This window comes from Telopea speciosissima, chromosome 7, assembly GCF_018873765.1.
Source record: "Telopea speciosissima isolate NSW1024214 ecotype Mountain lineage chromosome 7, Tspe_v1, whole genome shotgun sequence".
Taxonomy (NCBI): Eukaryota; Viridiplantae; Streptophyta; class Magnoliopsida; order Proteales; family Proteaceae; genus Telopea; species Telopea speciosissima.
The window spans coordinates 58,126,345-58,154,217 of NC_057922.1; the positions used below are offsets into that span (position 1 = coordinate 58,126,345).

A 27,873-nucleotide genomic window follows, 5' to 3' on the forward strand; every position below is an offset into this window, starting at 1 on the left:
CTCATATTAGGCAACTTGGATCTCAATCCCAACTCTCTTAGGCTCCAAGAAACCTTCCCTAAGGTAAGAAAACACATGCCCATATCTCATTGACTCTTGCCTTGACTTTACACCCATCGTCAATGCAAAGACACCAACTTTCGATAATCCGGATCACACCTAGCATCCCTACACGAATTTGGGAGTGCACAAACCCCTCTACATCTATAAATACACTTCCTCTCATGTTGAGAAGGGTCCCTAGTATTGGCAACGGTGGAAGCGAATCGATTCAAAATCAAGTTAAAAAAATTTAAGCACAAGGATCTCATTAAATACATGAACATCATACTAACCTTGATGGGGATGGAATTGTCACCTAGAACACACAAGTAGCGTGTTCCTCCAAAGGAATGCATCACAATGTCACGAACATCAAAGTTTGCTTTACTCTCCGATGGCCAAGGCTTGAGGTTGAAGAAGGAGACTCTTATCTTTTCAACCCTCAACTCTCTAAAATTAATAGCAATTGAGAACTAACGATTAGTCATTAAAATTGACCTAAGTCTTCTCTTTTAAAGAGAATGATTATTTTGAAAATTACAATCTAACGGTTCAAATCATCCCAAGTGGTGTGATTCTAAAGGGTAGCCCTTTAAGTTATCTATATTTGCACATAAAAGAATCTATACAATAAAGTTTTCCTCAATTGCATAAAAAAACATCTCTACAAAAGGAGTAACCTGAAAACCCCCAATCGGTAGATATTTTATTACTCTCTCTCCCCACACTACTGTAGACGCTAAATTTTGTCACCTCCCCAATGATGACGACAATCAAACGCAGAAGACTGGCAATGTCCCTGAAAACCAAACATTATATCAGAAAACATTTCCTCATGTCTTGTAAAGCGTATATCATGCGCGCGACCCCCCCAGGCAGTCCCAGACAACATGCGTAACCCCACGAAACAGTGTCACGGTCGCAACCCCTGCAAGGCAGTGCCCTGCACTGCAAGGGTTCAGTCCTAGGGTTCTAGGGGTCCAACCTTAAACCCAAGATGAGGAAAGATCAATCCATGGAGGTATTCTCATTTAGAGTATAAAGAGAGGGAAAAAGGAGAAGTGTAGCTTACCTACAAGGGAGAGAATCAAGGATAAGCTCTACTTCACAGTCCTCGAGCAAACTCCCCCTTCCATCTCTTCTTTCTCCTTCCTACTACTTCCTTTGGATTTCCTTCTTCCCATAGCTCAATCTCTAGCCCTTCCACGATCTCTTAGCTCCTCCCCTTCCTCCTTACTCAATCTCTCACCCTTTCCCTTCTCTATCTCTCGGTTTCCCTAACTCTCTCTCCCTCTTTCTTTCTCATTTTCGTTTTCAGCAAATGGAGAATGGGAACAAGCTAAAGAGCTCAAACCTCCCTTGTATAATTAAAAAGGGCCTTAGGGCCTGTTTGGTTATGACCAAGCTTATAGCAACTCATTATTTGATTAAGTTAAGCCTTGTGGGCCCACTTACATGGCCCAATAATGCAAGGGAAAGATAGGGGTCGGGTCCACAATGTTTGGGATGCAGTACAAGTGGGTCCCACAAGGTTTCCTTCATAAAAGGACTTAACAGCATGAATGGACTTTCGAACGGACTCATCAGCAGTGGGTCCATTCGTAAATCTGTTCATACTAAAAGTGTTAAACAAGAACAATAAAGTCTTTAGGCCTTGACCCGCACTTCAAGGACTTTGAGGAGGGTATGTATACATAACTTTTAGGGTTAAAAGCTTACTTTTGTGTGATCTCATTGCTTACCAAAACGGGGTTCCCATCCTTTAGTTCAAACTTTCCCCTTGACTGTCACGGCCCAAGGTCACAAGTGTTGATAGTTGGTAGCAACGCAACACCAACCAATTAAAATTCAATTTAGCCTGAAAAAATAGGGTGTATTTTGGGTGTAGGTATAACAACTTTATAACGAGAGAAACTACTCTCCAAACTCTCCATCACATTTATGAGCATCCAATGATGCCCGCCAGGAAGAGCTCCTACACCTATAGGGAACCTCGTCCCGATAAAGAACTCTTCATACGGGACTCTCCACATCAGAAATAGAGAAACACTCTGCCTCCTCATGATAGGAGGGCTCCCTCATTTATCACATTAGGACCTCTACCTTGTCGCCACAATCCAAAGGGATCAACCTATAAATGAGAAGGTAACACCCCACAGAAGGGGATCAAACTGTTGAAATTCTAATTGTTTCATCTGTTTGCTAAAGAGACCTAACTTAGGCATCGAAAAATCCCTCGTCGGCTCTCATCTCCCTTGTTTGTTTGCTATTCTATGCAGTTCCCCACTCATAGAGGACCAAATGGAGGTTTCTTAACGCAACAATAGCAGTTCATGTCCAATATGTAGTTGACTCCCTTTCATGTATTACAATGAGTTGTCATTCTCATGATGAACCCTAATATGGTTACTTTCAAAATTTTAGAAAATCAATCCTAATGATCAATTTTGAATCAACTTGATGGTCAATTCAAGGGTAAAATCTTTATTGCCTTGACACTTAATGGGCATCTGGCATTTCAAAACTTAAATTGCGCGTAAACTTGACAAATGACAAAAAAAACTTAAGGTTTATGAATCATCAATCTTAATGTTCCAACATCTCAAAGAAAACATCAAGTACAAAAGATTTACATGGGTCTCTATGCCTCACATGTTCTACAAATACATTAGGCGGATGCCCTTAGGGAAAGGGTCAACTATCATCTCATCAGTACCAATGTATTCTATCGAAACACGATGATCCCGAATATTCTCTTTTACAACAAAATACATGATCTCTATGTGTCTATAACAACTCATAGAGCATGTGTTGTTAGAAAACCTTACTGTCGTAGTGTTATCACAAAATATCTGTATAGGCCTTTCAATAGATTGAATAACTTGGAAGTCTATGATAAAATAGCATAACCACGATGCACGAGACATTGCCTCATAGCATGCCACCACTTCTGCTTCCTTTGTTGAAGATGCAATCTTTGGTTGTTTCAAACTTTTCCAAGAAACTGCTCCTCCAACTAGCAAAAATATGTATCCTGAAGTGGATCTTCTCGTATCTCCACATCCAACATAGTATGAGTCTGAATAACCAATCAGCTCTAAATCAAAAACAGGTCGATATGTCAACAAGATCCTTGGTGCCTTTAAGATATCTCAATATTTTTTTTGCTGTTTTCTAATATGATATACTAGGATTCTTTTGAAATCTCCCTATGACACCCACTATGAAGGTGATTTCTAACCTTGTACACACTTGTGCATACATTAGACTGCTTATTATAAACGCATATGTATTATTTCAATATAATCTCTTTGGGACAATCCTAATGTTTTGTTTGATCAGTCCTAGTAAATTTCTATGCCTAAGACATAGAAGGCTTCACCTATATCCTTCATATCAAAGTTACTTGTTAGGAAACATTTCATCTCGTGCAACAACCCAGTATATCATCTTCATATAGTTTCAAAATAATGAAATGACTTCCTTTTGTCTTAATGGGGATACATTGATCAGCACGATTCTCCAGAAAAATCAAATGAAGGTTATTATTAATACCTTCAGCCATCAACTCTTTTTCATTGAGGAAGAGAGCGCTTGAGGCATAGATGCCACATACAATCTTGGACAATTGGTGTGGTTCGGTTTCAATGGCATGTGAACTTTGTTGAGTGCCTTGAGTACTACATTGTGTTCATCGGGGGAGGTCATAAGCAACCCCCATATCAAAATAGTCGCTTGAGTTTTCTTTAATTGTTTGAATATTTCATTTTTTGGCTCCAATGGATTGTTGAGGTTAGCTTGCTTTTGTTTTTGTCTTGCTATATCGACGAGATTAGCCACATTTAGTTCACGTGGCTTGAAGGTTTTCCCGTTACGAGTTCCAATGTCATTACACTCCAAGCTTGGGCCAAAAACTAGCTTAGTGTCGAAAGCAGACTTAAGCTTATCTATGTCAGTTTCGGTATTAAATCTGTCACTAATATATATGATGTTGATTGAATCTTCTGACTCGAGGAGAAATCCTCGGTCTCCCATTTCCTTTTGCCAATCTAAGGGAGATTTGATATCTTCTAAGAACTCCATGTTTGCGATAGTGCTCCATATCTTGAAGAGCTCTTTGGTCTATTTCAACCTTTGTGGGTACTAATTGATGGGCCGTATAAGAGCGGATGGCTCAAGATAATCTTACTCTTCTTCTATTTCATTGATTGTAGAGCTTGAGGCTTCGTGGGCTAGTAAAGGATTACTCACCATATTAGGTTGTTGTTTGATGTGCATCGCAAATTGCCCCAAATCTAATAGATCTTGGATAGTACAAGTATAATGCAATTATCTGTACCACAAAATATAGGGAATCTTCCTAGTTTTAAGGTTGTAACACAAAACATTAATAATCAATGTGCAAACCGTATTGAAGTAGATCCACATAATTAGAATCCAAAGGGAAAAAATATCCTGCTAGGCAGCGCGACATTGTGCCTGGACATGGAGGGGATCGAAATGACGAACCACCCCTATGAAATGCGAAAATCCCACCTTTGTTGATGCCCAGATGTGTGCTTTCATTGGCCCTGTTTTGGTGTAGGGGCCACATAGTATCTTAGAAGAAACTTGGATGTGAAGAAAATTTACTTGCAATGTCCTGCTTGCCACAACACACCATTCCGTGTGCGTGGTGGACAAACGATTAGAATGATCAGTTTCCAAGTGGGACCTATTAGAAAATAGAAAAAAAAAAGATTATTACAATGCTGCCCTCGTGCAAATTTTTTTATACTTTTTCTCACATAATAAATAGTGGGCCATATTGACACACTTTCCTATTTTGACCACGTGATCTTATGAGGACCCCATATGGATGATACTATTATTCTATTCCACATTGGTGTTGCTGGCAGGATCTCTTATTTGCCCTTCGATTGTGTTTGATTGATAAGAAATTGATAGAAAAGAACAAAAAATTATAATAAGACAAAAATCATGACGACACAATGATTGATTGATTTTTTTTTCTTCAAATTCAAAAAAATGTTGAATTTTCTCTTCTTTTTTTTTTCTTTCTATCCAATTTTTGCCAACCAAACGCAGCATTGGGAAACCCTCCCTGAGAAAACAATATCTAATCCCAAATCTAGACCGTGACTATTACAACTGTCCTACGCGTAGGGATTTGGAATTATAATTTTTAATCTGATATTTAGATACAAGTTTTGACCTTAAAAAATGTCGCGAATAATACGAATAATTCTGTCCGAATCTGACTTGAAATTAAAAGTCGAAAAAAGTCACAATATTTTCAAACTTTTTTAAAAATCACGAATAATTCGCCCGAACCAAATAATTCGGTTATGTTTTTTTTTAGGGGGGAGAGTAGAGACTCAACCTCTAGACCTCCTGGTGAGCATGGGCATGAAAAGCACCACGGCTTGCCAATTTAGGCAACTATTGGTGAATAATTCTGCTATGTTAAAAACCAAATTGTATTCAAAATCAAATTAAGTATTTGGGGTTTGGGCTTGTACGGTTTCACACTTTTACTTTTTGCCTTTACTGATCCCAAATGGATTCCTCCTCTTTCTCCTTGTTTCTCCTTCTCTCCCTTAAATTATGGGTAATCATGGACCACCTGAAATGATTCTTGAATATTTTATTCCAAGCTCCCATCACAACTTTATCCTATAAAGTATTCAGCGTTGTTTGAAACTCAAGTACTCCACCAAACCATGTTTTATGTATTAAGAAAAAAAAAATACATACAACCAAAACATGGTCTAATAGAAAACATAAACAGAGGATGGATACGAAACTTGGATAACATTGATTGATGGGCATGGATTATTTTGACAAGCTACAAGCTGTGAGATAGATTAGACAAACTACAACTAAATGTTATGATTTTGATTTTTGTTATGCTTTAGACCATTGTAATTCTTATTATGCTTTTATGGATTATGAAATTGGATGAACTAAAAATTGTATGTATTCTAATTTTTATGTCTTTACCAAAAGTTTTTTTTTTTGTTATATTACTTATATTTTATGCATGTATGTTAATTGATAGATAGTGTTAAATAAAAACTATAAATATTAAAAATAACGTCCGAATTTTTTGCCCCATTTTTTTTTTTTTAAACGAATAATTCTTGAATCCAAATCCAAATTTTATTATGCCTGTGTTTTTTTAATCGAATCTTAGATTAACAAAACGAATTATTCTGAATAATTCTTCATCCAATTAATTTTCAAATCCAAATTTAATAAATAGGCCTGTAGTACTACACACTTTGTCAAAATCGTTTTTTTGCTTTTACCCAAAAAAAGAAAGAAAGAGAAAATTACATGATTAGCTACTTTTGGGTTTTTATTTATAAAACTGTCCACTCTATGTTTGAGTTAACAAAAATAGACAAAAACAAGTTAAGGTTTATAAAATTAGACAAAATAATGTCTCTCCCTCCCATATTTACTTTTTTAGACATTTTTACCCATGTCATTGCCTTCTCGCTTAGGCATCCTCCATTCCCTGCAACCCTACCCTTATCCTAGCCACCGCCATTCTTTGCTACCCCACATAATAGAGGAAGAAAAAAGAGATTTTTTCAAAGGGGAACTGCCAAGGAAAGAAGGATAGTCATTGTTTTGTTTATTTTTATAAAACTAAACTTGTTTTTGTTTATTTTTGTTATCTCAAACATAGGGTGGACAGTTTTGTAAATGAAAACTCAAAAGTAGATAATCATGTAATTTTTCAAAAAAACAAAAAAAAAAAAAACCGTTTTTTACGAAAATTCCCAAAACCAGCTTCCGCTTCAGAATTTAGATAGTCGTGTCCAGCCCGATTCCCGATTAGTCTGCTGCCGCTGCCCCCACTCGGATCCCTACACCTTGGCCTTCCCCCTTCCACACGGACCACACGGTCCACACCCTTCATCTCTCTCGGTTTTCTCTCTTTAATTCCTCCTGCAGCAACACACAGTGGGAACCCGTGAATCCGCTTTTTTGCTTCGCCGGATTTAGGGTTTCTATGTCGCAGATTCGTTCGTCATCTTGTCTACTTGGGTTTCCAGATATCGATCTATGCGCTTCTGTCTCTTTCGTTGTCCCCACTTCGCTCTTTCTTTCTAATAAATGTCCCTTCTCTCTGTGTTGTGTATCTGTCTTTCTAAAAAATCTTCCTTCTGTCTGTGTTGTGTGTGCCTGTCTGCTTGGGTTTTTTATTTATTGTGATTTAGTTTTTTTTCCCCGGTTCATTACTTCTCGTTCTTGATGATTTAATCTTTCGTATTGCTTGAATTCCGTCGGAGAAGCTCATTTTGATGGTTCTAGGGTTTGGTTCAACGATTTCACCGTTATTGGTGTTCCTTCCCTTTCGATCTGATTCCAGCACTATCTTTTATGTGAAACTGTTTGCTCGGGCTTCAGATTCGATCTCTCTCTCTCTTTCTCTCCCCTTTTTGAAAGCTTGGGCAGATTTCTAGTTTTTTGTTCTTAGTCAAGTCTATTCCTCCCCCCTCTTTCTTGGTACCCCCCGCTCTGGGGTTTCTTTTCATTGACGTTGGGATGGCCCACACTGATTCCCCGCCTCCTCAAGCGGTGAAACAGTATGGCGTGACAAAACCCATATCTTCTGCTGGACCTACGGAGGCGGACATTCAGAGGAGCTTGGAATTGGAGAAGGTATGTGTTAGGTCCTTCGGAAAAAAGTTGCTTAGTTGTCTTCCATTTGCTGTCTACGTGCACCTGTTCTAATATTCGTTTGTGTGTCAGTTCTTGGTTGATGCTGGGCTTTATGAGAGCAACGAAGAAGCTGCACTGAGAGAAGAGGTTCTTGGCCAAATTGATCAGGTACTGGTACGTACACACATATGGATTTTCTTATTGATATATTACATCAAACGTGCTGAGCTATCATTCAATGATTCAACCTCCTAAAAGTGTTGCGTTTCATTTTAAAAGCGAGACTTGAAGAAACATGTTTACAGATATCCTCAACTCAAAAAAGAAAATAAAAAGTGAAAAAATAATGTGTTTCTGATCACAGTTGGATAATGAAAGCAACTAGATCATCATTAAAAAAAATGAAAGCAACTGGATGAAAAAGATGTGTCCGGAGGTACAGAGATAATCAAATTTCATGTCAAAAAGAGACTATTCTATGTATAATCATAACCATAGTTCAAGATTTCGGTTTTGAGCCTTGTTTCGACCAGGCTCGAAACCAAAATATTTTGCGATACAATAAATTTTTTTTCCAGTCAAAGCCTGGAAGGTTTCGGTTGCAAATTTTGATGCAGGGTTTCAAGGCCCAAATGGCTAAATTAGGTACTGAAACATCTAGAAAACCCCTTTTTAGGCCCTCTAAACATAGTGGAGCTCTTAGATTTACACACACACACACACACTCTCTAAATGGTAGTTTGACTTCGGACCCTAGTTTAGAGTATACGCTGTATGCTACTGTATTGATTTCTAATATGGTCTATTCCGCAAAAATTTAATACTAGAATACTCACAATACATCAATTGTTATACATCATATATGGTTCATTACAAAGAGAAAAAAATATGGGAGTCAAGAATACAAGCAAGTCACCCCTATGCCCATCTTAGAGTCTGCTGTTGGAAAGTTGAAGTAGAAGGGCAGGCCTTGTAGGTAATGGGAATTTGTCGTCAGCCAGAAATGCATTGAGGGGCTGATAGTTGATTACAAGTCTCAGTTTGCCACGCTTCTGTTCAGCTCTCTTATTTACATAGAATGCTTCACAAGCCCAAGGGGAAGATGTCTTCTCGATGAGGCCTTGAGCTTCTAAGAGGGCAACTTCTTGGCGAGCACTGGTGAGGTGTTCAGGCTTCATACCAGAGTGACTGGCTTTGGTAGGATTTGCATCTTCATTCTTTTTAAAAGGGAGACGGATGAAGAACTTTGGTTTCTGCCAAAGGGGATGATCACACTTGGTGAGAAAGTCTGCATGATTTTCAGCACTGCAACGGAGGAGCAATTGTTCTTTAACATCTGCAATAGGAGTGATTAGTAGCAAATTAGGAATAGTTGTCCAAGGGATGAATTGCTTTTTGTAGCTGAGACCATGTATACTCCATCTGAGGTGGGGTAACTGACAAAGGATATCAAAGCCAATAAGGGCGTCTCGTCCTGGAAGTGAAGATCCTAAGACTGTATGACATAGGGTAAGAGAGGGGAATACTTGAAATCGGACAGGGTTCTTGGAGATGAGGTTGACCGAGAAGGTTTGACCATCGGCTGCAGTGAAGAACTGTTTATGAGGTTTCCAACAATCAGGAGGAAGGACATGGGGAGCTAATATGGTTGTGGAACAACCTGTGTCAAAGTAGCCAATGATTCTGATAGGGCGGTCCCATGTAGTAGGAGAGATGGAGAGACCAGCTTGAGGAAGTGGGGTCTTGGTGATAGCAAAAGTTGGTGACTTAGGAGGGTTAGGAGAGGACAAAGGAGAGGCCATCGGGTAGATGGGGTCAAATCCATCGGACTCGGATTCGGGTGAGGAAGTATCCAAGTCTTCGTCTTCCCAATTTTCAAGGACAAACAGTAAGTCCGGGGAGAAATCATCATCAACAGAGTAAAGGGATTCAACATCTGCATCTGGATCATCAGTGATGGAAAAGGGGGCCAGCATATGCATTAATTTGGCTTGCTTGGCTTTGTCAGGGCAATTGCGAGCAAAATGGCCGATTTTTCCACATGCATAGCATTTGGTAGAGGTTTTTTGCCGAAATTTCTTTCGTTTGAAGAACTTATAGGGCTGCTGCTGAGACCTATGTTGATGCTTACGCTTGAACCGATGAAATCTGTAATTACCATTTTTTTTGTGGGTCTTCTCTGGACGGGAACTGATCTTGGAGAAGTGGGACTTCTTCTTAGATGGACAAGAACAGTTTTTGTCTTTGCATTTGATCTGAAGATGGGATGTGTGACAAGCATCTGTGAGCTTATGAGTGGTCTTTTCCCATTGCTTGAAAAATAGCTGCTGATCACATAACTTCTGCAGAGCACCAAGGATCTCTTGATAGAGACGACCAATAGGAGCTTGATCAATTCGGAGACCAAAATGTTGCAGGGATTTGACGGCCTCTTTTCCCAAAGGTTCTGGGAAAGAATTGAGGAACACTTGTTTCATATTGGGTCATCCAATCCTCCAAGGATGTAAAAACGGTCTAACATCCGTGTATAGTGCTTAGCAAGATCAGCCTTCTGAAAGGAGCAACATTTCATCTGGAAGTACTCCTCTCGGGCCTTGATTCTGTTGTTCTCATTGGGTCCAATCATCTCATTGTACAATTGTGCGATGAAGACATCAATAGGAATCTGAGTCCACTGGAGTTGCCGATAACCACCAAGGGCCATGAACCATTCTCTGAGGGTTCCATGGGTACGGGCCAAGAACTTGGTAATAACAGTGCCGTCAGTGGCTCTAGCAACTAACATTTCTGCAGTAAGCCAAGCATGAAACTTCGAAATCCGCTCAGGCCATATATGAAAAGGGAGACCATCAAAGGTGAATAGCTGTTTAGGGTCCTGATTGGCAAAAGGACTAGGATTAGGTGCCTGAGGGGGAATATGAGGAGGTGCAGGAGCTCTGGGTTGTTGCTGCTGCTGTGGTGCAGTGTCAACTTCACTGTCGTTGCTATGGACAATAGGTTCAGTTGGAGCCTGGGAGGCATCTGGGGGATGGGTTTGATAAGCAGGTAAAGGACTCTGGGAACTGGAAGAGTCGGTGTTCGAGAAGGAGGTAGCAGAGGAAACTTTGGCCATGGAAGATATTCAGCAAGTTTGATCTCAAAGCAGGATTTTGGCAGCTCGGAATTCATCCAGATGACAGGTCCAAAATCGGATTCTGCATTCCCGGTGGACACTTCCAGTGGACAGTTCTCCCCTTTGGTCTTAAGGTGGCTCCTTCCCTGTTTCAACAAGCTATGCTACAGGTCTATGCTTCCATACAAGAACATGCTTTGATCTATATAGACGACATCCTCCTCTTCTCTGATACAGAGGAAGATCATGCTCTTCTACTCCAGCAGTTCTTGGACATCACCATAGCCCATGGTATAATGCTCTCACCCACAAAGATGGAAGTTGCAGTCGACACTATTAACTTTCTCGGTGTCATTATATCAAAAGGACAATTCCAGCTTCAGCCTCATATTGGTCGCTCCCTCCTCGAGTTCTCAGATGGCCCCTTCACTCGGCAAGAGTTGCAGCAATTCCTCGGCATCATTAATTACATGACCGAGTTCTTACCTCACCAGGTCCGATTCACAAATCATCTTCACCGACTCCTCAGAAAGGATGCACCACCCTGGTCCTCTGTTCATACCCAGGCAGTCAAAGATTTGAAAGCCCTGGCCCAGTCATTACCAACTCTACAGATCCCATCTACAGGACTTCTTATTCTATAGTCCGATGCCAGTGATACCCAATGGGGTGCGGTTCTACTTGAAGAATCCCCAGACAAGATAAGACGTGTATGCGGATACCGTAGTGGCATGTTCAAATCATCCGAATAACACTACCACTCCACATTCAAAGAGATTCTTGCAGTCCGTCGTGGAATTGAGAAATTTCAGTTCTTCCTTATTGGCCATACATTCCAGATCGAGATGGATATGACAGCTTTCCCCAAAATGTTACGATTCAAGGCGGCTCCTCGAATCTCAAATTGCATTACGATGGGCACAAAGGGGTTCTCATAATGGTCTTTCAAGGTTCGTCACATCAAAGGCAAAGATAATGTCCTTGCAGATTTCCTCTCTAGGACCAAGAAGAATTTACCATTATCTTCTTCCATCCCTGCCCTTTGCATGCCCCTCACTCCTGGAGCTTCCTCCTCATCTTCTTCAGCTCCACCACAACCTGATCCACCTGATCCACTCCTTGACCTCTTACCGGCTCTCCCAGCATTCCTCTTCAGTAATATTTCCCTTCGTACCCTCAGGACCAATAGTATCTCTACCTATCAGTCCGTTCTTATCTCCATGGTCCATCATAATGGCCTTAAGTATGATTGGGTAGTCTGTCTCCCAGACTTCCCTTTCCTTACTCCTTTCACCATCAACCCGCCCTCTTGATAAAGAACCATCACGTTGCTCTCACCTTCAACCGTCATACTCTCTATCACTACCTCCCTCTTCCACCATCTTCTCTAAAGACTTTGCTCCAAAGACCCCAGTTTTAGCCCGTTTTCTCCGACTTTTCGCCCATACCTCAATGGCTTCAAGATCTCTGCTCTTGATACGACTTGTCACCTATATTTTCCATCGACTCCGATTTCATCCATCATCACCGGTCACACCTCCCATCTTGATCACAATATTTATCGACCTTTTCCCTCCTGGCACATTGAAGATCTCTCATCGTGATGATTCAAGCTCACAAGGACGAGGTACACCTTCAGACCACCTTGCTCTACAACCATGTTGACCCCGCAACTCTACCCTGCTTCTCCGCAAGACTCGCAGTACTTGGGATGTCAACAACGAGTTACAATTTCGACACCGATTAGTGCATATCATTGTTATTGCCTTTGTCAAAAAGTAACCATGGTTTGGTAAAAGTCCAAAAGTAACCATGGTTGGTTTGTAAAGTCCAAAAGTAACCATGGTTTATTTGTTTGGTTTAGTTTGCTTGTATTTGGTATGTTTGCCTATTTAAGCAGCCCGTCTGCTCAGTTTGTAATCAAGTTCCGCAATTAATAGAAAACTCTGAATATGGTGTCAGAGCCTTGTGAGTAAACCCTTCTTGCTTCTGTTCGACGGAGCTCTGCTCCCTGGCCTCTTGTCTGTGATGATGATGATGTTTTATATTTTGCAGCCTAAGTATGCTCTGCAGTTGCCGTCTTTGACGGATCCTCTGCATCAGAAATAGGTGTGTGTGGTGTACTGTTTGTCTTCTTCTCCAACCAGGTTGGTAACGTCCCTTGAGTAAGGTGTGGGTCTGCAGGCAGAGACCGCTCTAAATCCCGGCACACTCGGGTTACCTCCGGTCTGGTCAGAGAAAGACACTATTCGTCATCCACTATGTTGACTGTTTCCATCTCATAACAGATAAAAGGCTCGGTGCATCTCTGAAGGACGGAAGACATCTCTCCTTCTATCATGAGTTTACAACCTCCTACTGCTCCTGTTACTCTTAATTCTTCCCATGCCTCAAAGGTAGACTACTTATATGAACTTAATTATACCCCGGCTGAACAGCAAATTCACCCGACCAACTTCCCCATCATAAACCCTTATGATGTTTTCCCCCAGTCTTCTACCTCAGTCGCCAGGAAGATCAGGACGATCATATCTCCTAAAAAGACTCAAGGTCTAAAGGAGTACGTCCAGGCTCCTCCTTTCTCACAGAATCAGGTCACTGCTAGTGGAAAAGAACAGTATTTTCCTGTGAACATCAGTCCTGAGCTGATCAGGCAATGGATCCAGTTAGGTTACACCCATCTCCATCTTGGTGCCGTCAAGATAGCCATTACCTTCCATGGTCGCAAGGGTCTCCCAGTTGCCATGCGCCTTAATCTTCTGGACACCAGATTTCGGAATTTCCCTCATGCAACCATCACGGACGTTCAGACCACTCTGAACGATGGCACTGTTTTCTACACGGTGTATCCTAATTACAATATTTCTCTGCAAGATCCGAACCTGCCTGATGCTTGGCAGTTTTTGATTCAGTTGACGGGTGCGCCTCAGAAAGAGATAGCGATAGCAGCCACTCTTCACTACCAGATCTGCTACAGACTCCAAAACCATGCCATGAACCTCAATACTGGATTCTCCAGTAATGATGCAGCCCTGTTCGTCCAAATCGGCGAGGATCGGATCCCTACTATTACATATGTTCCTCGACAGATCGACAGAGCATCCCTGCTCAAACTCATCCCTGAGTCATGGATCACGGCGTACGAGTCTACTCATAACATCCCAGCTGCTACTCCACCTCTGACGGCTACAATCCATGTCTACCAGCCTCTTGAAGATGGCCGCACATTTGTCACATATCCAAAGCCTGCTGATATGTGTACCATGTTTCCTTCGGCATCCCCATCCTGGTTGGATGACGTCGATGATCTCAAAGAAGATCCTTAGCCTCCTCCACCTCCGAAGCCAAAGAAGAAAATGCGCCAGTCAGATCTTCTATGGCTCTGCTATCAGGCCGGCTGTCCAAATGTCGGACCACTTGGAGAAGATCGTGGCAGATACCAGTTTATCGTGGATTATGGCGATAGCAAACCCTGTTCTTTGGGTTGCTGTTCTCCGCCACCAGCTCCATCTCCTCCACCGGTCACGCCCTACTGCAAACCAGATTTACCTCCGGCTCTGCCTTCCCCTCCAACGGCTCCCCCGTTGATGTTGTGGCAGACTCAGATCCAGCAGCCCATTCCTTGTTTTATGGCTTCTAGTTCAGAAGGGATCAGCTGGAATTTCCCTCCCACTGCTGACTATGAAGATGCTGATCGCAGCCGCCACAAATGGAAAGTCACTCCCCCTAATGTTCTTGACAACATGGGACAGATGGCTGCCAATTCCACAGTTGAAGCACAGCTTAATTGGCAGGCAGAAAATGCTTTGGTCCAGAACCAGTATCTGAACAAGCTTCTTTCCTACCAGGAGCATCACACACTTGCTCTCCGGCAGAATGAATCCGACATCCGTTACCTCAAAACACGAATCGAATCCCTCCACCAAGAGCTAATGACTATAGCCATGACGGTGAAGGATTCCTCATATGCCTCCTTTTTAATCTCTGGCCGAGAAAAGGAAAAGAAACTGTTGGAAGAACAGCTCAAACTGGCTCAAACTCAACCATTCCCGTCAAGCCCCACTCTCTTCCCTGAATCATTTACAACCCCTATATACCATGAGTACTCAGCTCCACATAGCTTCCCAACTGCTATGTTCAAGGAGTTACAGGACCAGCAGAGACATCTAGCCACCCTCAAAGCCAAATCCTCAAAACCGAAGCGATCCCATACATCATACCCTGTCTCTTCCCAACCTGTTTTTCAACCCACTCCTATTTCCCTGCAAAAACCCATGGTTCAACCTACTTTCCAACCTTTACCTGACCAACAGACAGGATCCTCTAGTTTTGTTCCCTGGGTTCCTCCCAGATCAAAACCTGATACCCCTGATTCCGCCTGTCCTGTTATTCCTCTCCCAGAAAATACTAGTACCCTTAGTACTTTCCTCACTCAGTTAACCCTGTAAGGGGTACATGACCATTTGTACTTTGGGGGTACATATTTGTCATGTACACATTAATATGTCCTGCGACTTCTTTTATTTTAGTTGTTATTTAATATCTAATTAGGTTTTTTATGAGTCCTAGATAGGTTTGATTCCTTGAGACTTACTTAGACCCTAACTCTAAGTTGTACTTCTAATTTCTTTATATTGTGATGATCTCCTTCAAGTTCTAGTTAAAGATTCATTTTTCATTTAAGTTTCTCAATCAAACAAGCTGCTGCCAAGGTAATTCTGCAACAACAGTGAATTTGATCCATCCCAACTCTAACCTTTCTTCTTCTAATCCTCTAAACCACCAAACCCTAACATCCCCTCGATCTCTGAACATCATTCCCATAACCTAAATTCTGCCCAGACCAAACCAACTGTCAAAACAGCCTACAAATATGACCGATTATCCCTCGTACCCTCCTAAGAAAACCATTAAAGTTTGGTTAACTTCTGTCCAGCCAAACCCTAGAAATCCATCTTTTCCTCTTTTCAAAAACCCGAAACCCTAACCATAATTTCACTAAAAACCTATTTTTGACCTAGCCAATTCACCTGTTCATAACAGATCCTGGTTTACTGGCTCCAAGTTGGTCTTCTACCAATCTAGAACTGCATTAGAAGGGGTGGGGTGATAGCTTTCATCCGATTCTGTTTAGTTCTAAGAACAGCGTCTTTCTTTCCATCGTATTCTTCTTCTTCATCTTCTGATCGTTCTGGTTTATTAGTTCTGATATTGTTACAGAGTCCTAATACCACTTCGAATTCCGACTAGGATCAAAACCACTAAAATGTTGTTGCTGCTGATACCAATGCAAGTTATTTTTAAAACAAAAAATAAAATCCGATTCTGTGAAGCCATCATAGATCGGGCTATGGTTTGTAACATATAAAAAAGTTGAAGCCCACAACTTTGAATCTTATACAAATCTTCAATCAACACAGCAAATAATCGCTTCTAATGCATTCTACTACCCAACAACTTGTTCCATGCTTGTACGGGGGTTTTTTGGAAAAAAAAACACCAATATCATAGTTTTCCCAAGGTTTCTTGTTGAAACCAGCGAAATGGGTCAAAATTCATTCGAAATATTTGCATTTAGGGTGAGGGATGGGTATGCTAGCACCCTATGTGTCTATCTCTCTCTTCCCCCCTTTGAAATGACTCCCTTACCCCTCAGAGGAAGGGAGTGATAGACACATAGGGTGGTAGCATTCGGTATACCGCTAGCATACCCAGCCTTTCCCTTGCATTTCTTATTAGGTTAAAGTATCGGTTTGGTCAAAATTTTATCAAAACAATATATATCGTCAAAATTCGACCAAAATCTTGTAGTCATTCAGTATCGCACTATATTTTGTTTCGACAAATAAAGGCTGTACCCAGTGCACAAGGCTCCTGCGTTTAGCAGGGTCTGGGTAGGGTCAAATGTACACCTCTGTTTCCAGGACTTGAACCTGTGAATGTTGAAACAAAATATTTCATGCAATTCCGGCGAAATTTTGTGAGATCTTGAACTATGGGCATAAGAGATAAGCATTTTGCATTCAACAGAGCTTGTAATGGAAATTCTAAAAGTTCAAATTCTAATTGTGCTTATTATGAATTCTGAAGTGGGGAAGCAGATCTCTGCTGTTCAGATTTCATAGTGGAGTAGTTGTGAAGACTAGAATGAAACAGAGTAATTACTGCCTTGAAGGCTGTTTAATAGATACCTTTGGTCAAACCTGTCTAGCTAGTGTTGCCTAAGTAACAAAATATTTTTGTTCCCTCTCTTGTTTTGGCCATTGTGCTTATACTTTCTTGAGAGTCAAGTGAGTAAACCCTTTTAGGTAGGGTTGCCGTATTGACGAATATTTCTGTGCCCTCTCCTGTTTTTAGCCATTGTGGTTACACACTTGCACTGTGTTGTCGGTCAAGTGAGTAAACCTGTTGAGATAGGGTTGCCGCACTAACGAATATTTTTTTTCCCTCTCTTGTTTTTAGCCACTGTAGTACACTTTCTCGTCAGTCAAGTGAGTAACCCCTTTTAGATAGGGTTGCCGTATTAATGAATATTCCTGTGCCACCCTTGCTTTTAGCAATTGTGGTTATACTTTATTGTCAGTCGAGTGAGTCTTCCAGAAAAGCCAGCAGTGAGAGGCACAACCGCTTGCTTTGTATTTTGACACTATCTTTTAAATATGTCATTTACCAATTTACCCTTGGTGGTGCAATAACTGGCTTATTCTCAGGGGCATTCATCTGTGAAGTGAAAGCCAATTCTGAATCGAATTTACAATACATTTGCAGAACTGTTTTGTGGAAAATCCTCTTGGAAGAAAGGAACAATTCAAATGAGGTGTTTGTTAATGAAGCCAAGAAATGTTCTCATACAATCGTCAAAGGACCATTGAATGCTCCTTAATGTCACCTCGTCACTTCACCAGAGTCACTTCTAAAACCCTCTGCTATGTGCCCTACCAGAAAAGTTCTGATTGGACAACCAGAGAGTATGCTGAAGAAGGAAAAAATAGTCGTTTCCTCAAAATAATTAATGCAGTAAATATCTATAATGAAATTACACAACCTACACTTGACATAGCAGTTAATTGTAATACTTGGGATCAGTCACTTAAATCTGGTTCTGCAATTCCGCTCATTGTAGGATCATATCCTCGGGATGTCCTGGAATGAATTTGAAGCAATGGATTTTTCAGAATATTTATTATAGCTTAATATGTTTTGATCCCAGCTGCCAACCTGATGCTAAACTGCTTTACTCATGTTTTTACCTGGCTTTTCAACGGATCACAAATCCAAGTAAGTTGTTAAGATGGTGAAGAAGCTGTACTTTTCCCAGACTGAGTGATGGAAGGAAAGACGACGTGAACAAATGTAACGACGATATATTTATGATGCTCTCCATGTGGGAAAGGTGTTCAATTTTTCTTGATCTCTTCTTGAAAAATTGATGAAGCAGAACATATTAGTTTGCATTTTCTGAAATTTACCTGCATCAAACACCCAGTGCATATTCGTGTGACCGACGCATGCTGGTAGTTTTATAGGAGAACTTTAATGTCTCTTCTCAATGCTTATTACACGACATACCATGCTGTTTATTTATTTTTCAATACAAATTTTCTTGCTTTAAGTGCATTGCTCTTCTGTGGCATAGTTACGGACTTATGGTCACTAAAAGGGTGTACCCAGTGCATAAAGCTCCCGCCTGGGGAGGGTCATTATGTACACAGCCTTACCCCCGCTTTGCAGAGAGGCTGTTTCCTGACTCGGACTCATGACCACTAGGTCGCAATGGAGAACCTTACTGTTGCGCCGAGGTCCGCCCTCTAATTAGGGTCACTATTACAGCATTAATTTATCATGATGTAAATCACTGGAAAATTCTGGGGGTTGCATTCAAGTTATTCAATTCGAAGTTTCTTAATTATTTACCTTTGAATATTAGAAAAATATATATTTATGTCGTGGAACCAGTGAACTCCTTTTCTAGAGGATATTTTTCTGGAACTGAGCTGTTATGCTTACCTTTGAAATTTTTTTCAAAAAATGTTTGACTGTTGTTGATCTGAGCTGAATTTTATTATTTGTTTCTAAGATTTCTCTGAAGTCAAATTTACATGAAGTGGCTGAAGTTTGCATGTGATTTACCTATGGATAATTGCATAATTGCTGAGAAATGGTTCCCCTGTTTATTTATGAGATTTGATTGCATTTGACTTATTCAAATGATTGAACAGTTTTAGCTATTTGTGTTTAATGTTCCTTACCCCATCCCACACTTTTTTAGATTGTAAAAGATTGGGTGAAGCAGCTAACTCGACAGAGAGGGTATACTGATCAAATGGTTGAGGATGCAAACGCCGTGATATTCACGTTTGGGTCTTATAGGCTTGGGGTAAGTTTTAGAAGAAGATACTTTTGTTTAAAAAATGCTTATACTTAAACTTGACTTGGTTTTGAAGTTTGCAAAATTGATGGTGATGTAAATATTAGCTCTGTAAAGTTGCAAGGTTTCCCAAGATAGTTTTTGCTTTATGTTGAAGGGACTGGTATGTGATATGTAATGTAAATCTGATTAGGACCTTAATGAAGACTCTAATATGATGTGGAACGACATCCCTACTTATACTGACTGTAGCTAAATATATTTTAGGCGAATCTGAAGGAAAGTGACATTCATCTAGGGAAACTTGTCGGTTGAATGATGAAGTTCAAGCAGGCAGTAAGGCTTAAGAAATCTAGTTTGAAAAATTGGCAAAGGACTAAGGATTAGGAGGATGATGCTGTTGCGTTAGCATGGCTGGACCAGAACCACCTGCTTTGGAGACCCAAGCCAAGACACAATCGGCCCAACCCAATTTTTGGGTCTAAGGGGGGGGGGGGGGCGGCTGGTAAATATTTGGTAGAGATTTATTGGTATAATATGTACTCATTTAGTTGGGTAGATTACGTAGGACATTATATTGTGTTGCCAGTGTGAGTTTAATTTAATTTCCTAGTAGAATAGGTTTCAATTTTCAGATGACTTTCTTTTTATTTATTTATACATGTGTAATCTAAGATGGAGTTGATCAGAATATAAAAAACAGAATTGGGATTACGTATTGTTACTGGCATAGTGTGGTTGTAGGCCATGGGCCTTTTCTTCCTCCTTTCCTCCACAATTCTGAGTTTTCTTTTGTCCGGTACTCCTTTCCTATTTGTTTCTACTCACTCACCGTGGGGGTATTCTGGTCATTTTACAGTTGTATTTTTACGTTCTTTGTACTTCCTAGTTAAGTCGGCTATGCTAGGGGTATTTTTGGTCATTAGTATGTAATCTCTTCTATTATAAATACAAGGCTTGTTTGATCATATTGATCACTGAAGCAATTTCTCTCTAATTCAGATATGCTAACATGGCATCAGAGCAGGTTTCGGATTAGGGCAGTCTCCTTTTTCCCATTCTCGATTTCCCCTTCTGCTCCCTTTCATTCTTGAGCTCTTCTTCCCCTCTTTCCCCTTTTGTTCTTCATTCTCCCACTAGGGCAGCACTGATGAGGTGATCTACAGATTCAGTTGCTGCTCTCCATCACCTCATTCAATGTTATAGAATTTTCAGATCGATAGGAGCTTGTACTCTGACTGCGACTTTTGAAGACTTCAAGGTTTTTGGACTGATTCAATTTACTCTTACAAGGGATCTCTCTCCACATTGTTGAAGCTCAAGAACTGTAGCAGATTCTTATTGGACAAGGTTCTATCTCCAGCCATATTGCGATTTCTCTCCCTGATTGATTTTGCTCTCATAGTGGTTTTTTTCTTTCAAAACCCCGCAAATATCGATCTTGGGGTTTTACTTTTTTGTTGATGCTGACTTTTGGAAGGGTGATTCAGCACTACTACAAGTACACTCGATCCAAGTTTCAGCTCACTACATTGGTTTTTTGATTGCACTCTACCCTACATCGATCTCACCCGAAAAAGTCGGTCTAGGGGATTGCCCTATCTGGTTGCTGCTGGTTTTGGGGGACAACTTCCTACATGTAAAGAGGTTTCTCCTCCAATTTCCAGCTCTTATCTTGGAGTATTTATTGGATTTTTCATCACCATAGCCCCTTTCTGCGATTTGGGTTTCTCTGCTGCATAATGGCTGGCTCTGAAGTCCCCACTGGCACTTCTGCTGCTGATTAGTATGGTTGGAATGACACCCGTGACCTTCTCCTTAATCCTATCAAGCTGGATGGGAGCAATTACTTGATAGGGTCTCGCTCTGCTTACTTTGCCATTACTGATCGTGGGCTTACTGGCCATATTGATGGTACTACTGTTATGCCAACTGAAGCTGGTCCTCTTCTGAACAGGTGGATCTCCAATAATGGTATCCTAATGTATTATTTGATTGGCTCAATGCAATCAAACCTTGCAAGTAGATTTCTTCTTCTTGATACAGCTGCTCAGATATGGTCTGCCTGCAAGGAAACATACAAACCACTTGGTAATGATGCCCATGTTTATGAACTCCGGAAGAAAGTCCTTCATACCACTTAGGGGGAATTATCTGTCTCCAAGTACTATGCTACTCTTCGTAGCCTTTAGCAAAAGTTGGATCATTTTTCTGATTACCATCCTTCCACCCCTGGTGATATTGCTGGTTACAAGAAGCATGTTGACAAGATATGGGTCTATGACTTCTCGGCTCGAATAAATGTGGATTATGATCAGATTCGGGTCCAAGTGTTGGGTCACTCTCCTTTTCCCACACTTGAACAATCCTATGCCTTGGTCTCCTCTGAAGAAAATCATAGGGCTGCTATGTTCCATCCTCTACCTACTGAAAGATCAGCTCTCCAGACTGCTTCCACGGCGATCCCTGTCACTGTTGGAAACTCCTCTTCTAGTGATTCGACCAAGGGCATTGTTACTTGTGAGCACAGTAACAAGCCCTACCACATCAAAGAAAAATGTTGGAAACTTCATGGGAAGCCAGCGGAATTTGAAGCCAAACGTGCTGCCAAGAAGAAACCAAACAAGAAGGCCCATCACTCTAAGTCTGTTGCTACAGCCCCGACTACTGACACTGGTCTATTACTGGTCTACAGGCATTCTTATGTATGCTAAAGACTTTCGTTGCTGCTGCCTCTACTACATCAGCTATTGCCAATTCCCCTACTCCTTCAGGTTCAAACTTTGCTCGGTCAGGTATTTAATATGGTGGTCATTGTGCTTCAGTAGCTTCCCATCCTTGGATCATTGATTCTGGAGCTACATATCACATTACCGGATCCTCCAGCCTTTTCCATTGCTATTCTCCCACTTCTGGGAAGGACAATGTCAAAATAGTTGATGGTTCCCTTTCTTATATCTTTGGAAAAGGAATCATCAACTGCACTTCATCTCTTCCTTTGTCTTCTGTTTTACACATTCCTAATTTTACTAATAACGTTTTTTCCATTAGTAGTATTACACGTGATCTTAACTACAAAGTAACTTTTTTCCTTCCCATGGTGTTTTTCAGGATCTGGCCTCGGAGAAGACAATTGGATTGGGTAAAGTACACGGTGGCTTGTACCTGCTTGATGATGGTCGTCTCACTCCACCCCCATTATCTTCTCCACACCAGAACTCCTTAGTCTCTTCTGAAATTTACCAATGGCAATCTAGATTAGGTTACCCTCCATTAGGAATTTTAGCACTTTATTTCCTACTTTCTTCAAGAAATTGTGATAAGAATGATTTTTTTGTGAGGCTTGTGTTCTGGCCAAACAGACACTCTCAACTTATTCTTCGAAGTTGTCTTCTTGATTTTCTCTTACTCTTGCATCTTGTAGGATAGAGCAGAGAGATATTTTCAAATCCTTTCTTGCAAGGAGTTTGAATGTGACTTGAATAGCTCCCACATGAACAAATTTATAGCCTTCCTTTCTGGCTTTGTTCATTTCAGCAATATCCCCAAGGAATATGCTAGTTTCTTCAGAGGAGGCTGTTACATAGACTTCTACTCTTTTGAATTTATGTTTCTTATCGAAACTGAATGATGAGGTATGGTAGATTTGTTCATATTCTTTTTTTTTTGGTGAATAACATCTATTATCAAACCCTAAGAGGGGGCAGGGGAAAAAAGAGGGGAAGGGGATATACAAAGAGAAAGGGGGGGGGGGAGAGAGAGAGGGGGCAACCGAGAGCCAACCTACGCAAAATAGAGTATCAAGAGCCCAGGATACAAAAATATTCTTGCTCCTTGGGGTATCAAGAATGGATCTATGAGGGATAAAACTGAGCTTGGAGGAGACATCAAAGGAGATGGCTTTCCAAATCATATCAAAAGATCTAGAGTTGGAAGTCCATCTCCTAAGATTCCTTTCCATCCAAATATGGTAGATAGCTGAGCCAAAAACAAGCTTTCCGACAGTGCCACATATAGTGTCTCCAGTAAAGGTCATGTCCAACTAGAGCCATTCCCTATCAAAGGCAAGTGGTCTCCTGCAGCGCAACCAAATGATTGTAAGGGCTTTTTTCCAGATGGTAGAGGTAAAAGGGTAAGCAAAAAAGAGATGGGCTATGTCCTCAGTGCCATTCCAACAAAAGATGCAAGAGGGGGAGACATGTATGTGACAATGGAGGAGGAAGGCTTGGGTTGGGAGGTGAAGACTGAGGGATCTCCAAATTGTGAAGCTATGGTGAGGGATATGGCCTTTGAACCAGACTAACTTGTGCCAAGGGACAGAGGGGCCAAGGTTCCTAACAAAGTTCCAAGTAGGAGCTAAAGAGGCTATCGGAGGAGGGAAGCCAAATAACCTTATTCGCGTGAGCAGCGGGAGGGGGAGAAGGGGGGGGGGGAAGGGACAGCCAGATCTGAGAAAGGATAGTGCGAAGGGAGGAGGCCAAGAGCCCTGAGAAATAATGACGGATAGAGGGGCATATTTTGGAATGCCTGAGGAGTAGATCGAACTGGCCCAGAGACATTGTAAAGGACTCCAAGAGGGTGCCAGGGATCAAGCTAAAGGGAGGTGGAAGATCCGTTGATAATGGAGGAGGAAATGGCTCTAAGGGCGAGGGGGCGAAGGAGGAGAATCTTGCGCCAGATCCAAGAGGAGTCAGACGGGATGGGGACTGCCCGAAAAGAATCCTTTTTGAGAAGGTGGGAGTTAACCTAGTTTACCCAGATGGAGTCATGCTTGGAAGAAATTTTCCAAATGAGCTTGAGGATACCCGCGGTATTGGAGTCGCGGATGCAGCGGATGCCCAGGCCTCCTTCAGCTTTGGGGAGGCAAATAGATTTCCAACTGATTGGGTGGAGAAATTTGGAAGCTTCTTTCCCTTTCCAAAAGAAGGCACAAAGAAGGTGTTCCATAGCCTTGATGGTGGCTTTAGGAATACCATAGATACCACACCGGTAGATGTAAGAAGCTTGGAGGACCGATCTAATGCACTCAGGTCTGTCAGCATAGGATAGGAGTTTGCCTTTTCAGAGCTGGAGACGCTTACGGATGTTGTCGAGCATGGGAGTGCAGTGATTACTAGAAAGCCTAGTAGGGATAAAAGGAAAGCTAAGATATTTGACAGGGAGGACTCCAATGGAGAAGCCAGTCAGATTCCGGAGGGTCTCTTTGTCAGACTCGGGGATACCAGAAAGAAAGATTTTGGATTTGAAGAGATTAATGCGGAGGCCAGAGAGTCTCAAAGAGGTGGAGGGAAGCATAGTTATCAAGGCAGCAAGGCGACCATGGCATTTGAGGGCCTTCCTAAGCGCCTTGGCAATAAGGCGGCCTCAAGGCGTCGCCTTGGCGAACAAGGCGTTCTAGTCGTTTTTTTTTATATGACCATTTTATTAGGCATAAATAGCATTTTAATTTTTATATAATTCTACTTGTATCCTAAATAAATATGAAAGAATTGAAGTACATAATCAAGGAATTGCAAAATAGCATAATCATGACATGTCGGCTAAGGGGGTAGGGCATATCTACAAACACCGTAAAGACCTCTATGGAAAAGAGGGAAAGATAAAACGAAAAGACCTCTCTCCTAAGTCCATCCAAATGCAGCCAAGAGAGCGGCCCAATCAAAAGTTCAAAACCATTCATAAATATGAAATATTTACAAGTTTTGGTCTTGTGATCACTTCATTTTAGTCCAATAAAGAAATCATTCAATTCTGTGAAAAAAAAAGGAGGGAAAGAAAGAAAGACAAGATTGAATGAAGTTTAAGGAATTGTTTGTTACTCCAGAGTCCACCGTCCTCTTTAGAAACAAACAAAAGAACATACAAGGCTGGAGATGTCGATGGAGAGTGGAGAGGTTAGAAGGGGTTTAGGTTTAGAAGGAAGAAAGAAGAAAAAAAAAGCACATTACTTACAAGGCTGGAGATGTCACCGCCTCGCCGGACGCCGGTGGAGGTTAAGGCTAGACCGCTGGATATGGAGACGTTGATGGAGAGTGGAGAGTTTAGAAGGGGTTTAGGATTAGAAGGAAAAAAAGAAAAAGAAAAGCACAATACTTACAAGGCTGGAGATGTCACTGCCTCGCCGGACGCCGGTGAAACCTTCGGGGACTGAGAGGGATAGTGAAAGCTGGACTGTTGGAGATGTCGCCGGTGGGGGTGGAGGTTGCTTCTCTCGCCTGTAGGGGTGGATGCTGGAGATGGGGGTGTCGATGGAGAAGAGAGGTTAGAAGTTAGAACTTAAAAAGGGGAAAGGGGTTTAGATTTTAGAAGGAAAAAGGGGAAAAAACACGAGACTTACAATTAGCCTCGTCGGACGCCGGTGGAGGATGCAGACTGAGAGGGAGGACTGAGAACTTGAGAAGGAGTCGAAGGACTGAGGGCTGAACTCTGATAGAGTCGCTGCAAGTCGCCGCCTCGCCGGACCCCGGTGGAGGATGGGGACTGAGAGGGAGGACTGAGAAGGAGTCGAAGCCTTGAAGGACTGAGGTCTGAGCTGAGCTCTGTCAGAGTCGTTGCAAGTCGTCGCTACGTTGCTTCTTTTCTCTTTCTTTTTTTCTTTTTGATTTTGGTATGTCCTGCGAAGGTGATTAGGTGAATAGAGTTTGGCATTGGTATTTAGGTTTTGTTTTTTTTGTTTTTTTGTTTTTTTTAAGTTTAACATATGATTCCATACTTCTTGCAGCATTGAACCAAAAATGTACAACCAATGACATATTTTCAATTAGAATAACTTAAGTACATAAAAAAAGTTAACAATAAAACATATAAAAAAAAACACCAAAAAGCGACTGCCTTGCTCACAAGGCGTACTAAGGCAGCGCCTTGGTGATCAAGGCGGTCGCCTTTCTTACATACCATAAGGTGCCCCATCGCCATACCCCCAGATTTCTGCCTGGACACCATGGCGACGCCTTGATAACTATGGAGGGAAGACATGATGGCATAGATGGAGGAGTGGGAGGCCTTTGAGAAAATCATCGATTCAGATCCTCTACGGACTGAATAGTAGCTGGAATTGTCCTGCCTTGCAATTTGGGCTTGACACCTGTAAAGTAACAAATCCAACGGTTACTTTTTGAGATGGGATAACTTTGAGTTAAGCCATTGAATGCATCGATGGACCAATCCGAACCGGTTGGGTTTAATAAACCGGTCCTTGGTTTATCATTTTAACAAAACAAACCCCATATCCTTCCCCCCATTTCAAATCTGAAAAAAAGTCCATCGATTCTGCTTCCTCTGGGAATCCTAACCTAGCCTAAACCTCTTCTCCCTCCTCTGAAATCCTGGGTGAAGAAATCACCTCTGTGAAAGCCTTCCTCTCCAACGGCGCATCTCTCTCATAAACTCGACAAACCCCATTCCCCCCATTTCAAATATGAAAAAAAGTCCATTGATTCTTCTTCCTCTGCGAACCCAAACCGAGCCCAAACCTCTCTCTGTTTGTGTGTGTGGAACTAAAAAAATCATGGTGAATAGTTTCTATTTTAGGCGAAGGTTTGGAAAACAAAAATCACTATACTTAGGTTTCTTCTTGAATCATGGTGATTATTGTTATTGAGAAGTTGGAGTTTCTCCATTCATGGCGGACCTCAAAGAACGCCTCCTTCAGTCGAGGCCCGCCTTCGTCGATAAACCTCCCCAGAAGACCCTCTTCGTCTATTAACCCAAGAGAACCATCTTCTCGGACTTCGGGCTTTGGTCGCCCGCTTTTGCAGGGAATGGATTTTATGGGATTGAAGAAGGTGGGCAAGGCCTCGGGTCATGGATTCATGTTAATACTTCTGGGAATTCTTAGATCATTGAAATGGGTGAAGGATATGGGGTTTGTTTTGTTAAAATGATAAACCAAGGACCGGTTTGTTAAACCCAACCGGTTCGGATTGGTCCATCGATGCATTCAATTTTTTAACCCAAAGTTATCCCACTTTCGAAAAGTAACCGTTGCATTTGTTACTTTACAGGTGTCAAGCCCAAGTTGCAAGGCAGGACGATTCCTGCTACTATTCAGTCCGTAGAGGATCTGAATCCGAAAATCATCAGGTCGTCAGCAAAGGCAAGATGGGTAAGGTGGAGATGAGGTGAAGGTCCCTTTTGGTTTGGAGACTCCTGGAGAGGACTTCCAAAGCCAGAGAGAAGAAGAAGGGGGAGAGGGGGCATCCTTGGCAAATGCCAAGTTTAGGTTTGAAAAAACCTGCGGGGGAACCATTGACAAGGACCGAGAAGGAAGGAGAGGCGAATGCCAAATTTGGTCAAATTCTATTGACGGTATCTTACCATTTTTGACCTTTTCTTCAAGTCCTTGGTATTCAAATTCTTTTAAGTTTAGAAGATGCCATTTTGGTTTGATTCCTAATAACCTTTTCATTTTATTCTTTTCTCGTTTGGGTTTGACGGATTTGTCTGTCCACTTAACATACTTGGGTTCAGGTATGCTAGAGAAAGGAACAGTCTGGAACTGCTGTGCCGGAATAGGGGTTGGTTTAGGAATAACCACTTGGCTTGCTATGCATTTAGCTATGCCGCCTTCATATAAGGCAAGTTGTTTGCCTTTGTCGATTCTTTCTAGAAGTGTGTTGCACTTCTGGATTTCTTCTTTCAGGTCATCTATCTTGCCTGAGAGACCATCGACGCA

The 27,873-nt window shown here is 41.6% G+C and overlaps 1 protein-coding gene and 1 long non-coding RNA gene across 4 annotated transcripts in view; one reads left to right on the top strand and one right to left on the bottom strand.

The window, feature by feature from the left end:
• Positions 1–7,319: 7,319 nt before the first annotated feature.
• On the bottom strand, positions 7,320–27,832 carry LOC122667836. Its single transcript, XR_006333868.1, has 3 exons — positions 27,821–27,832; positions 20,433–20,437; positions 7,320–7,485 (listed from the first exon to the last, which is right to left on the bottom strand). It is a non-coding gene; the product is annotated as an uncharacterized LOC122667836 (long non-coding RNA).
• Positions 7,520–27,873, top strand: part of LOC122667835 (nuclear poly(A) polymerase 4-like) — a 30,743-nt gene continuing 10,389 nt past the window's right edge. For all 3 annotated transcript variants that reach the window (XM_043864284.1, XM_043864282.1, XM_043864283.1), the window contains exons 1-3: positions 7,520–7,719; positions 7,810–7,887; positions 19,101–19,208. In XM_043864284.1, the coding sequence (XP_043720219.1) occupies positions 7,603–7,719; positions 7,810–7,887; positions 19,101–19,208 (303 nt within the window). In that variant the 5' untranslated portion in view covers positions 7,520–7,602. The remainder of the gene's footprint in view (positions 7,720–7,809; positions 7,888–19,100; positions 19,209–27,873) is intronic.